The 14,680-nt window shown below is 31.8% G+C and overlaps 3 protein-coding genes across 3 annotated transcripts in view; 2 read left to right on the top strand and 1 right to left on the bottom strand.

Moving 5' to 3' along the window:
• The window catches only part of NAEGRDRAFT_69699 (formate--tetrahydrofolate ligase), a gene marked incomplete at both ends in the record, with an annotated part of 38,633 nt that extends 38,318 nt beyond the window's left edge, over positions 1-315 (top strand). The window contains one exon of the mRNA XM_002675043.1: positions 4-315. Within this exon, the coding sequence (XP_002675089.1) occupies positions 4-315 (312 nt within the window). The remainder of the gene's footprint in view (positions 1-3) is intronic.
• A 179-nt stretch (positions 316-494) lies between these two features.
• NAEGRDRAFT_80420 (dedicator of cytokinesis protein-like protein) lies at positions 495-8,481 on the bottom strand (the record flags this gene model as incomplete). The annotated part of the gene is made up of 1 exon (XM_002674969.1): positions 495-8,481. One exon carries the CDS (start codon positions 8,479-8,481, stop codon positions 517-519), a length of 7,965 nt encoding a protein of 2,654 aa, XP_002675015.1. The 3' UTR covers positions 495-516.
• Positions 8,482-9,034: 553 nt separating this feature from the next.
• On the top strand, positions 9,035-10,756 carry NAEGRDRAFT_80419 (WD-repeat protein; the record flags this gene model as incomplete). Its single annotated transcript, XM_002675042.1, has 1 exon — positions 9,035-10,756. One exon carries the CDS (start codon positions 9,035-9,037, stop codon positions 10,583-10,585), a length of 1,551 nt encoding a protein of 516 aa, XP_002675088.1. The 3' UTR covers positions 10,586-10,756.
• Positions 10,757-14,680: the final 3,924 nt, after the last annotated feature.

The raw sequence follows: 14,680 nt of genomic DNA, 5'->3' as shown, positions 1-14,680 counted from the left end.
AAGGAAATTTATGGAGCTGCTGGTGTTGAATATGCTGAAGCTGCTGAAAAGGAAATTCAAAAATTGGACAAGTTGCCAGAAAAGTATTCTATTTGTTTTGCTAAAACTCAATACAGTTTCTCTCATGACGAAAAATTGAAGGGTGCTCCAAGTGGTTTCATTCTCCCAATTAAGAGTATCAGATTATACAGTGGTGCTGGTTTGTTGGTTCCTTTCTGTGGTGATATTTCTGCACTTCCAGGTCTTCCAACTCGTCCTGCCTACCTTTTGATCGATATTGACCCAGAAACAGAAGAAGTTAAAGGTCTCTTTTAATTAATAAATTATTTACCAATTTTGCAAAATCTTTGAATATTAGGATATGCCAAATTGCATAGACTGTGAATTGTTTTGAAGTTGAGGATCTTCTTAATTTCTGCAGTTAAAACCACTTTCAGCTAATACCAACTCTGTATATCATTTCTCAATAGATGTTTGACATTGTTTACTGGAACGATCATGATGAATTTATTTAACTTATTGAATGAAATCTCTATCATCTGATTCTTCTTCATAGTTCATACCTAATTGTGTTAGTTCATGCTGTGGCATTGAGAATCTAAAATTACGAATCATTGGAATGTCTCCAATAACGCTTCCTCTATTCATTTCTGAATCTTCAGGCGAATAATTGTTGTAATTTTGAGATTGTGAATAAAACATTTCATCGAGTGGTGTTAAATGTTCTGCGAATAATTGCTGAGTTTCGATTAAACCCTTTTCCATTTCTTGATGGAAAGCTCTTTCAGTTGCCTTATCCATGAGTTGATTTTCTACCTTAACAGCCTCTTCACATAACTTTAAAAATACATGACACTTTCTGTTCAAGTTAATAATGTGCTCAACTGCATAGAGTGGACGTTGATCCATCTTGAGGAAACCTTCAACAATACTTGCTGGACCGCCTTGAACTGTTGCCTTGATAGAACCTTGTAAAACAAGTTGAAGATTTGCCAAGTCAATATTATTACCTGTCTTGATTTGTGAAATATCAATTTCATCGTCTCCTGGGATTTGAAGAGCTTCTCTAAGTTTGGAAATTTGAGATTCAATATTTTCAATGGCAGCTTCAATTGGTGTCAAGATGACTTCCTCCTCAGATTCAATCTGGAGACGTGTTTTCATGTTAGGGAAATAATCCATACATGTAATAATAACTTTCTTCTTGTAAGCTTCAGTTACAACTTCAGTCTTTTTCCCATAAGCTGATTCATAATAGAACTTTCTGATATTTCCTTCATATTTAGAAATCTTTTGATTTCCAATAATTATTGGTTTGACACTCTTTGTTAATGGTTTAACAGGAGTCAAGAAGATGTAACGTTTGTTTGGATCGATATCAACCTTCTTTGCACCACTTACAACTTCCATTTGTTCATTTACGAATGGAGAACCAAACTTTTCTTGAACCCACTTGTTCATCTTGAATAATTTGAAAAGTTTTGGCATTTTGTAAATATGATTAGGTTGAGATCTTTCTGGTGGGAAGTTCACCAATTCAATCTTGTAATAGTATGGTTCTAAACGATCTGGTTTCTTCAAACGATCACATAAATCTTGTAAATGATGATAGGCATTTGAAAGTCTTATCCAATCATTAGATCTTTCTAAGAATGGAAGTGAAAGTCTTTCTAAAACAATACAACTTTCAAAGTATTCTGCTAATTCTAAGCATTCCACAGCTTTGGATAATAATTGAATAATACCATATTCAGTAAATTCAACTGCTTGATTTGAAATAAAGCAATCATTCATTGCATTTCTATTGTTAGGATTTGCACTTGTTAACTTATCAGCGCTTGTCTTTCTCTTGAGTGGCGAAATGGCAAAGAATGATTGAACTGAAATACCAGCAAGAATTGGAGAATTAATAGATTTCAAATGATCAAAAACAAGTGATAAAATTGTCATATAACATTGACTTGCTTCCAAATATTGACCATTCTTGTAATGATTAGCAGCCAATTGATTCAACCAAACAAATCTTAACTCTGGAATTCTGGTATAGACTTGTGAAATTCTCAAGAATAAATCTTCAGTTTTGTGAATATCTTCAAGGGCAAGAGTTGATTTAACACTTGTTGTGTCGTGTAATAAAGATTGCAACTTTTTACAAACTTGAGTATTGACTTCTTCTGCAAATGTTGATTCTTCCTTTCTTTCCTTGATAGCAGATAATAATTTAACTCTTTGTTCCATTTTTCTAAAGAATGAATCAAGAGTTGACAAGGTCTTTGTTTCAGTTGCAGCTGTTGATTGAGTTGTTTGATTATTCAATGTTTGTTGAACTGAAATTGGTGGATCAGGGTCCAAATAAGCATATCTTCCAATAGCATCAATTGCTGACTTTAAATAAGTAATGTTAACAACTGGAGAAACATATTTTTGTAAGGTCTTTGAAAGGGCAAGTGTTGTTAAAACTTGTGGTTTCAAAATGGTATTATAATTAATAATATACATGTATCTGATAAGAAGATAGAGACAGGCAGTAGCATGGCTTCTGACCTCTGGAATAGATGAATTACAGTGCATCATTAAACATTCACAGAATAATGTTGGATATTGAGCATTTGCTTCCTCGTCAAATACTTGTTTGTAATGATTAGCAAAGAAGCATTTCAAATAGATCAAAACATTGATCAATACATCTTCTGGTTGATTAATACGTAAGAAGGTAAGGAAAATCTTGACAACATTTTCCAAAATACTTGCAGAATCCAAGTGATGATCAGTCTTTTCTGTCATAATTTCCTCAATACAGAACACTAATAATTCAAAAACATAGTTAGAGACTTCTCTTGACCAATTTTGTTCAATATTAACACACTTCTTAACATAGATAGATGAGTTAGTTTCCAATTTGACAGACTTTGTCTTATCAGCAGAATCTAATAATCTTGCCTTTGATAATGTTCTAAGTTCTTTGATATCAGTCTTGAGATTTTGATCTGAACTAACAAAGTTAGGAATGAGCTTTGAGAAAAATCCTTGCTTATTCTTCTTCTTCATCAATGAAGCACCAGCTTTAACAAGTTCTGATGTTGCTGTTTTTGGAGAAGTAATTTCTTCAATATCACCTGCAACATAGGTACCAATATCTGCAAGAGTATCTGTTGATAATGCTTCATTACTTTGAGAGATGGAAGAAATATTGGTAGATGCTTGAAGTGCTTGTGGATTGCTAAGAAGAGAAGAAGCAGAGGAGGCATTAGCAGAGACAGTGGCAGTTGAAGTTGAGTTGTTACTAGACAAATCAGCATTAACCTTATTCTTGACTTTCACTTGAGTATTGTAATAATGTTCATAGAAAACCTTGTAATATGCTTCACTTTGATATTCAAATGATTGAAGAATTAATTGCATCATTTGCAAGAATTGTAATCTCTTTGTAATATTAATTTGTTTCAACCATTTCTTGATATATCTTTGTTCAGTATTCTTCAAAATATGGAAAACACAAGTTATCAATTGTCTCTTTTCTTTGAATGACTCCTTCATATCTTTCTTCAATTCTTCTTTAGTTTTGTTGATCATTCCTTCGAATTGCTTAAAGTTAGTTTCCAAAACAATAATTTCCTTGTTCAACATTTCCAATTGAATACCAGCAAGGGAGCTTTCACTAGCAGCTCTTTGAGATTCCTTCTTGGCAGCCAATTGTTGTTGAATCATAATCTTTCTCTTTTTACATTCATTCATCTTTTTCTTATTGGAATTTACACTCTTTTCAACTTCAGATCTCCAATCTTGAAGAATGCCCAAGAATTTATCAACAAACTCAAAGGTCATTAAGTTGATTCTGTCGGATGCTTCTGGTATTTCTTCCAATGTAGAATTCCTAGAGGTAGACATGAGCTTGTAGAGGAATTCTCTAAAAACTAGAGCAGTATGATTTCTAGTTTCCTTGAGTGGATTTACCAAATTCTTGATTACTGTATCAACAAAGGATGAGAATAAGAAGTGGGTATCATCCAATGGTGGAAGACTATCATTTTGTAAAATTTTTTCAATAGATTCTGGAACAAATAATTGAAGATAATTATCGTAGGAAAATACTTCCTTGTAAGTGATTACTTGCAAATTAGCAATACATTCCAATATGGTGTTCTTATTCTTTCCCATTTCAGATTCGGTTGGAGTAATCAATGGAATTAACTCTACAAATGATGCAATTAGTTTCATTACATAAGGTTTGTCCAAAATTGTAAGCAAAACCTTTAAGAACTGAGCAAAAATGACTGTAGTATTGATAATAGTAACTGGTCTAGTCTTGGAAATATTTCTCTTCAATAAATTTCTAAAAGACTTGGTTGTAATTGTGTTAATAGTTTCATAGAAAGTTTCACTAAAATCATGATCAGCGTTTTGCATCTTGTTCTTTCTAAAGTCCATATGAACAACCATAGCTTTAAGTAAAATAGAGAATAAGTAATTGGCATTCTTAATAATCTTACTGTCATAATCATCTCTTTCCAAAATGTACTTGACAGACTTGGCAATAGTTGGCAATCTCTCCATCATATAATCAGGGAAAACACTTGTAAATTGGAATTTAATCCAACCAGGAACTATTGTACGATGTTCTGTTCTATACTTGTCAATCATATCAATAATTGCAACAAATATTTCATGTTGAGTGTCTTCATCATCTGTACCAATATCAAAATACAATAGGAAAAGTTGATTCAAAATAACTGGAGCAAAGGCCATGTGTTGTACTCCAAGCAATTTGAGATTTGGTAAAACAAGAGAAAGGTCAGGAGAAATTAGGAAAAAGTCATCATCAGAATCACGTTTTCTACTCATCTTTTTGAAATAATTTCTCTTTTGGAATAAATCCAAAGTATCAAAGAATGACATTAAATTATTATCAGTAGGGAATGCAATTGATCTTGAATAGAGTTGGAATGTAAAGTAACCATCAACTTTTTCAGTTTTAACAACATTGGCTTCCTTTTTCTCTGTGTAAATTTCTAACTTCATTTCGGTTCCATTCAATGCAGCTTCAGCCAAATGAACAATGGCATAACCAATTCTTTGGACATCTTCACGATGATTTTTCAAAATTAAATTTTCCTTATGGAGAACGTTTAAGAATTCAAATTGTAAACTATAATTCGTTATTCTGCATGGTAAAATACACTTCAGCTCATCACAAAATTCTGGTTGTCTATTACCAACAGAAACAGATGTAAATCTATAAGGAACTCTAGAATTTCTTTCAGGATTTCTGGAAAACTTTGGATAAAATACATTCATTGGTTTCTTTTGCTCATTTAGGAATGAAACTTTAACTGTGATATTCTTAAAATCTTTCTTTGTTAAATTCAATTCCTTTGGATAAATAATAAGTTCACTAGATAATGGTAAAATCTTAGTCAATAAACTATTTTCCAAGTTTGGAATTTGTTGTACTCTCAAATGTTTGGAATCGAGTTTAATAACCAACTCGTGAGAATTTGGGTGGTAATGGCGAGGAATAGGAGGAATATTTGGTAATTCTTTGAATATGAATGACAATTTACCATAGATAGTCTTTTTCATCAATGGTTTTGATTCACGTTCAACTGCATTAGTATAAACATCTAGATAACTATCCAATAAAATAGCATCTCCTGTTCTACATTTTCTTGGGAGAATGTACAAACTATCACTTAAAACAACCTCTGACCTCTTCAAACAATCTTGTAAATGAATTGCAGACCAACCAAAGATTGAAATTGAACTGGCAACTCCAGGGAATGTGCATAATTTTTCATTTTTTGTAAAGTACTTTTTAACATCACCTTGTTTTACCTTTTCTGCTTTTTGAGTATACAAATCGTTCAAAGTTTCAGTCAATTCACCTTTGAATCTTCTAAAAAATTTAAACAAGGCAACAACTTTGGATTCAAAATTCTTTTGTACAGAAAACATAGCTTTCAATTTGGTGATAGTATCTTCTTCTTTTGGATGTGTTTCAATCTTGAATTCTACATCTTCTGATATCTTTTTAAATGCCTTATCAGTATAAGTATAGAGTGAAACAGTTACAAAGTATGCTTCCTCAAGAGGAATATCAAGTTTCTTATTTACATCCAATTCAAAACCTTTCAATTCGAAAAGATATTGACTTGTTGGATCAATGTGTGAAGGTTCCCATTCAAAATCAGAGTATAATAACTTGGTATCGTCATTAGTTACTTTTTGTTGATCTTCACATGGGAAAACATCTTCAAAGGTAGCCAACAAGAACTCTGGTTCTTGTAATCCTTCTATGGCAAGTAATTTTTGCTTACCTGGAAGAACTAGAGAAACGTCCAATTCATCAGCAGCTGTTGGTGATTCATTACTCTTTTGTGCTTTCTTCCTTTTATCATCAATTTTCTTTCTATCAAGAATATCAATTTCATAACTAACTTGTTTCAAATCATCAACGTTAAAAACTACATCTCTAACTTTAGTATCCAATGATTTGAAAGAAACAATGATAAAATCAGAAGACATGGTTTGAATTGTACTCAAAACATTGTAAGGTAACAATTTTGAACTGTCTTCATGGAATTGAGAAAGCAACAAGGTTCCTTCAGTATATCCATCATCAACCTCTTCATCATAATAAATACTTGGCTTGAATGGATTGGCTCTTCTCTCCAATTGAACTTCTTCCAAGTAGGATTTTTCACGTGTGAGCGGAACAAGCATAGTTTCCTTTCTCTTTTTGAAAGAATTATCCCAATCATCTCTCATTTCAATCTTTCTAGTTATTTTATGAACTAGAGGATCATTTCTATCCAACATTTCCTTGTAAATATCACTGTATTGATCCAGTCTATACTTGACAATTAAATTTGAAATGGCTTCTTCTTCCCTTTCTTCAACAGTTGCTTGTAATTTTACAGGGGTAACAGCAGAATAAATTGCTGCTGAGTCAGAATCATCTTCTGTACTTTCATCATCGAGCATCACAGGAGTTGATTGATTCTTTTGACTACCCAAATTTGTTAATACACGCTTATGATTTGATTTTCTTGAATTAATTCCATTTGTAACAATATCATCAGAAATATCAGTTGTAGTTCTGAAATTTGTGAGAGGAGATTGTGTAGGAACTGAAGATGAAATATGAGGTGCAGAATTTGGAGTTGCATCTGAAGTTTGGTGATTGTTTGGAGTGCCAAAATTTTCAGAAACACTTGAATCAAAATTTGAAGTTGGTGAGTTGATTTTCTTTGGAGTTAAACTTGTAGTAATTGTCAAATCTCTAGAACGACGCTTATCAAATGATCCACGATGTCTATCTAATGAACTACGAGCAGATGATGTTGCTGATGTAACAGAGTTTAAATCTCTAGCAGAATAACTTCCACCAATTGGAGATGCCAATGTATTACTATTACTACTAATAAAACTTTGACTTGATGTTAATGGTGTTGAATTGTTACTCAAATTGAGAGATGGTACACTTATTGGAGAAGCTCCACTATTGATATTATTTGATGGCATATTTAAAAATTGATTTTGTTGGAATTGTAATTTGTTTTTCACAACTTGTTTCAACCAATCAATAATTTTTGTTAAGAATAAATAATGTTTGTTGTTCATGGCAACGTCAAATGGTGTATGTCCATTATCATCTTGTTGTACAAGACAATCAAATTCATCTGATTGTAATACTAAATATTTTACAATTTCAAATTGAGCCAATTTAAAAGCAACATGTAATGCTGTTTGTCCATTAGAATATGTCTTCTCGTGTAAAAGTTCATTCTTTTTTTGATTAAATAAATCCTTTACTCTATTTAAATCTGTTAATGCTTCTTCTTTAGGATCTGTTAAAAAAGTGAATGAAATTGCAGGATTTGATGAAATGAATTGATAACTTTCTAAATCTAGTACTTTAATTTCATAACTATTTTGATTATTATCAATACTTGGTGTTAAAAATTGTAAAGTATTTGATTGAATATTTTGAGGTTCTATTATGAATTTACCAAAAATTACTTTATATCTATCTAGTGGAATAACATTTGTTTTGTTATTTGTTGTTGTATTTGTTTGTTGAACAACAAAAGGTATTGAAAAGTTAATTGTAACTTGTGTTTGTTTTTGCAGTGGTCCGAATTGTGGTTCAATTTTTGTTATCGTTAATGAAGTATTAGTTTGATTACTTGTTTCATTAAAAAGTGGTTTAAATATTGTTGTTAATTTATCAATTATTGTATGTAAACTATTGATATTTTGTTCCATCGATTGTAGTGAATATTCTTCCTCTTCTTCATCAACACAATCACCAACCATTTCATCTGATGTCAAAGATAATCTTTCTTTCATTTTTCTAAAAGATTCGTTTGCTCTCTGACTTGATGAATTTGTTATTGATGTTGTTGTTGTTGGTTGAGTAGTATTGGGTGATGTTGATGATGTTGTTTTTTGATCAGTAACAACATTTTCACTAGAATTCATTTTCTTATTGTTGTTATATTGTCTAGTTTCTTATTGTTATACTTGTTGTTGGTTGACTAGAAAATAATGTAGTGAATTGTTGTGTTTCGTCTGTTCTTACACTACAAAAAAGAAAGAGAGAGAACCAACAGAAGAATTGTTATAATTTTTTTTCTGTGTGATGTTAGACTTGTGCTCATTCACCTCTCTTGGCCATCATCTTTTAAATCAGTGAAAAGCCAAAGAAGTGCGCTTACCCTCTGTGAGAGGATCATCCTAAGAGAAAGTGAGGGAACGAATAATTTGCAAGGCTTCCTCCTGTTGGTTCAGTCATCCTTGATTTATCAATATTAATATTCGGGTGATGGATTGAGGTTTAAATGTTATCTTAAGAAACTTGATTCATTTTTTAATTGTATTATTGAGGATGTTAAGATCTTAATTTCCTGCCCGAGCAAATGATAAACCAAACTGGTAGAAGGTTTTGAGTTGAATAACAACAACCTGGAGTGATGATTAATAATATTTCTACTAAATTTTTAAAAAAATAATATTAAATTTAATTAAAAATAAAATGAATCAACAACACCAACAACATGGTGGCGGTGGAAGGATGGGCCACAACAATCAGCAGCGTCACCATCCCTACAATAACAATAATCAAAATAATAGAAATAACAATAATAATAGGATACCTAGAAATAATAATAATAATCAACAGCAACAACAACAACCAAATGGAGGAGAAAATAATGCTCCACAAGGAGGTATTGCTGCTTTTGCACAACAACAACAACAAGCCTTGCAACAACACGGTGTTGCACAAGACGATGGTCCAGTAGCACCAAATTTTATTCAACAACAACAAGGTAAAATGGTGTATGATGGTAAACGTATGAGAAAGGCTATTGACAGAAAGTTTATCGATTACAGTCCTACAGTCATCCAATTAACTAGAAGCAGAATTTATGAAAGATCAAAGAGAGATTTAATGTATATACCTCCACATCCTGCTTATGAAATTAACTTATTACCACCATCAGCCTATAAACAAAATCCAACAACATGTATTACAAGTAATTTTGAACACTCAAGTACAAACAAGGAAAGATATGCTGTTCACGTTGTTTCTTGGACACCTGATGGTAGAAGATTGTTGACAGGAATATCAAGTGGACAATTCACATTGTGGAATGGTATGGCCTTCAACTTTGAAACTATTCAATTAGCACACAACGATCCAATCAGAGCCATGGTTTGGAATCACAACGATACTTTCATGGCAAGTGCTGATAACGCAGGAGCTATTAAATATTGGCAACCTAATATGAATAACGTTTTAGAAATTAAAAAAGGACACGAGGAATGTATTAGAGATTTAGGATTTGCACCATCTGATTCAAAGTTTTGCAGTTGTTCCGATGATGGTACTATTAAGGTTTGGGATTTTGAAAGAGCAACAGTTGAAAATACTTTAAGTGGTCACGGTAGTGACGTCAGATGTTGTGATTGGCATCCAAGAAATAGTTTAATTGCTAGTGGTGCTAAGGATTACCTTGTAAAATTATGGGATGCTAGATCTGCTTCATGTGTTGCTACTCTCCACGGTCACAAAAATACTATTTTCAATATCAAGTGGAATATGAACGGTAACTGGGTTATGAGTTGTTCAAAGGATCAACTTATCAAATTATATGATATTAGATATCTTAAGGAATTCCAAACATTCAAAGGGCATAACAGAGAAGTTACTTGTCTTGCCTGGCATCCATTCCATGAAAACTTATTTGCCAGTGGTTCTTATGATGGTAATATTATGTTTTGGATGGTTGGTAATGAATCTCCACAGGCTAAAATTAAGGAAGCTCACTCAAGTGCTGTTTGGGATATTGCATGGCATCCATTCGGTCATATTTTATGTTCTGGAAGTAATGACCACTCAACCAAGTTTTGGGTGAGAAATAGACCTGGTGATAAGATGGATGACAAGTATAATGTTCATGAATTACCTCTTCCTTACCAAATGCTTACTCAAAATTCCCATCAACCTTCAGCCAAGGACACTTTTACATCATCTTCAAGTTTCTTACCTGGCTTGGGTCCAAAAGCCATTCCAGGTTTGTAAGTTTGAGGATGGATTCACCATTTGGCTTATTGACATTTTTAAATTTGGAAATATATCTTCACATGGCATATTTTCAAACAAAATAATGGAATTGACTTTTGCTGAGAATGCATCAGATTAAATTGTTAATGAAATCATCAAAAGAATAAAAATGTAGAAATTAATATGTTTATTTATTTGGTGTCTCATTTAAAGATTTACTTTATCCACTTTTCATGGAATTTACAGAGAGTTGACTGACCAATCTATGAAAGGAGCTAATTTACAAAATAGTATTTTTGTGTGGGCCCTATTGAATTGAAAAGCTTTTCACACACTATGCACCAATTTAATTTTTGCTTCCAAAATAGACCTAAACCTCTATTGAGAAATAAACAAGCAAGCTGCAGCACAACAACCAACTGATTGAATTGCAATACAGTGTGCCATACAATTATTGCTCTCTTTGTGATTTTTCATAGCCAAACAATAATTTCCCAAAACAATTACCATCAAACACAATTAAAAAATGGGTGTAAAGTTCTCTAATCAACAGAATGCAGCCCTTCTTTACCCCAATCTGTCAACCCGTGTCAACAATAACAATACATCACCTAATAACTCTCTTGATGAAGTGAAGAAACCAACCAAAATCGTCTTGTTAGGCACAGGCGAAGGTTTGTATAAGTTGAAATTTTTATTGTTGTATTTACACCCGTGTTGTGTTTTTTCATATATATTAAATTTACCACAAAATATAACATTTAACGGATTCATCATCATCATCTACGCAATATTATATGAATGATCTTTTAAACAATATCATGACGAAACTTGAAATTATTATTAAACAAATATATATTCGAAACATCAAATTATCTATTAACAATCAATTAATTTCGAATATGAAAATAATTAGGAGGAAAATCAACAATAGTTAAATCGCTCAATTATTGGTATCCCATAAAACGGAAATACAATGGAGGCACTTCATCAACAACAACAACAACAAATTCTTCACATCAACAAGTGGTATCCAACTCAATTTCAGGTTCCTCTTTGAGTACAACACCTCATCTTGTATATAATAATAGTTATTCGAATACTTCATCTAATAACTTTCTACAACAAGGAAGTATTTCTTCTAGTTTGAACTCAAGTTTATCAAATATTCATCAAAATTCACCTATTTCTTCGAGCGTGAATTCCAATTACTTAAGTGTAAATAGTGTAAATTCGAATGGAGAGTTTTTATCAACAAGAAATACCTCCACAATTCCCAAATCACCAAGAACACATAGTTTTGATTTGAGTACTCCTACTGACTTGCAATGTATTATATTTGATGAATCATTAAGAGATTCAATTGATTTAAGAGAAGATTTTTCAAACAGTTATAGAAATCCAGAATATAGACGACTTTTTATTTATCCCATTCATAGAAATACACTTTTAGCAATGTATGGACTTGTTGATGGTTGCACAAACATTTATCACGCTATCAATTTTCAATTATTAGATCCAATGCATGATTATTATTTAATTGATAGTATTAATGCTGTTTTGGACGCTGTTAGTAATATGAATAAGGATAATTATTGGGTAATGACCAAGTCAGTTGCGGAAAAGATTAAATATTTATGGTACGAAGTTCCTCAAATTCAAGAAATTTATGAAATGGGAAATGAAATGTGTTTTGATTATATGGAAAGTGCAAGATATTGGTTTACAAGTATAGATAGAATTGCTGATCCATATTATGTCCCAACAATTAATGATATTTTGAGAATTAGAATGAGAACAACTGGTTTAGTTGAGTCTCTTTTTCATGTTCCAATTAAAATTAGAAAGACAACAACCTACTATTACTATAATTGTGAAAATGAGAAAGTTAGACTGGGTGTAGAAAGATCAGATCAATCTCCAAATGATCTTAATGCGGTTAATTCTTTTGATTGTTCAATGAGTATTGATGGATCATTCTTAGATCAACAGACTTCTAAACCAAAGAAAGATTATGTTGTATCTTATACTATACAAGACAGATTTCAAGATACTAAATTTACAATGGAACTTGATGATATTTTACCACAAAACACAAGTCTATTAGAACCAATATTTGAGAATAAGATTATGAAAGATTCTCAAAGCTCCAAAACACTTGTCATGTATAAACCAATTAGAGTTGTAAATATGGGTTCACAAAGAAGTGAAAGAAAGAAATGGATTAATGGCTTTGATGAAGTGAGCGCTGTTTTGTTTGTTGTGGCTCTAAGTGAATATAATCAAGTTCTCTACGAAGATAGAAAAACTAATAGAATGATGGAAAGTTTGCTTGTATTTAATGAGATTATTAATTCGACCTTCTTTGCTGATGTACCAGTTTTCTTAATATTTAACAAATATGATGTATTTTTAGAAAAGATTCAGAAACATGATCTTTCAATTGCTTTTGGTAAAGAGGTTCCAGACGATTTGAAATTGAACGCCAAAAATCGATTTTATCAATTTGCAACAAATTATATTCAAGAGAGATTAAACTCACATCAAAAGAAATTAGAAGAAGATTCTGATGATATTGCATTCGATCAATTCATGGAAGGAGTAGAAAAGAAACGAAAGATGAATGAAAAGTCTCTATCCTATGAATTTAAGAATGGTACTGATTCTGAAGACTTCTCAGAGTTTGTACTTTCACAAAATGAGGAGAAGAATATTTTTGATGATCTAATTTCTAAGGAAGAAAAAAGATCATTGAAGAAAGCTCTTGCTCAAACTAAAAAGAAAACATCAATCTTTGGTTTCTTAACACCAAGAGCTAAAAGAGAAGAGGAACAACTAGCACAACAATATCCTCTCGGTCAAAGATTTAACAATCAATTAAGCCAAAAAAGAAAGAAGAAGAAGGAAGAACCTGTAAGAGCACCATCCGTATTAGATAAAGCAATTGAAACCGAGAGTAAGGCCTCATGTAGTTCCCTGAGTACTATGAGTAGGCATTTCAACCCTAATCGCTTATCTGATGACAATTTATTGAGACAAATTATGAGTCAGAATTATTCGAATTGTAATGTAAGAGGATTGCAACAATTAACCAGTACCAATGTTGGTGCAGAAGAGGAGGACGATACAGAGAATGATGTTCTTGATGATGATGCTGAATGGACCTATTGTGAAGAAGATACATCACGTGTCATGATAGAACTTCCTCCAGAGGCTCTTATCTATGTGTGCATGTTTCTTGATGCAAAAGACTTGTGTTCTCTTAGTGAGGTTAATTATGACTTTTATAGAATTGCTACAAGGTTAGTTTTTCAATATTTTATATGCCAAATATTTACACAATGATAATACATCTTAATTACAGTGATATTGTGTGGAGAAGTTTATGTTTAAGATATCAAGAAGATGTTGATGAAAATATTATCATTTCCAAGTATGCACTCTATATGCAAGAGGATGCTGACAATAAGATTTTTATTTCTGTTCCTTCAATTTCAATGAAGACTATTTCAACAAGATCATCAATAGATGATTCACAAAATAGTGATCATTCTATAAAATCAAATAGAAGAATATTTGCTAAGGGTGTATACAAATATTGGTATGAATTTGGACAATCATTTATTAAGAGTAAGTTTAATTCTATATTATTCACACATTCTCAAACACCAAATTAGGAAATATTGATTTTATTGTTTCTAAATTTATGGAGCAAACTACTAGGAAAGATATCAAAATACATATTACAACAGCAATTGATATAGACTCACTCAAACCAATCATGGACAGCACATTTAACAGAATTATCAAACATGTGGCTGAGCAGAAGGATTAAAACACTTTTCCCGCCAATTCCATATACAAAAAATTAATAAAAAAAATGAGTTTCAGTGGTGGAAATAATGCAAGTTTAAATGGATCATTGAATAATAGTGGAAGTGGTACTCCTTTATTTATTCCAGTGAATACAAGTGATAGATTTCCTTCTTCAGGGGAAGGATCAATCTTACAATCATCAATGAATAATATTAATACATCATCTCCCGAGTTAACTGTAAAAGTTGCAGTGAGGATAAGACCCATGCTTCCAAAGGAAAAATTGGAGAAGAGTAG

The sequence above is a fragment of the Naegleria gruberi genome (assembly GCF_000004985.1).
Source record: "Naegleria gruberi genomic scaffold NAEGRscaffold_36, whole genome shotgun sequence".
NCBI lineage: Eukaryota > Heterolobosea > Eutetramitea > Acrasida > Naegleriidae > Naegleria > Naegleria gruberi.
The sequence above is the reverse complement of the archived record's forward strand: the minus strand, read 5'-3'. Positions and strand labels throughout refer to the sequence as shown.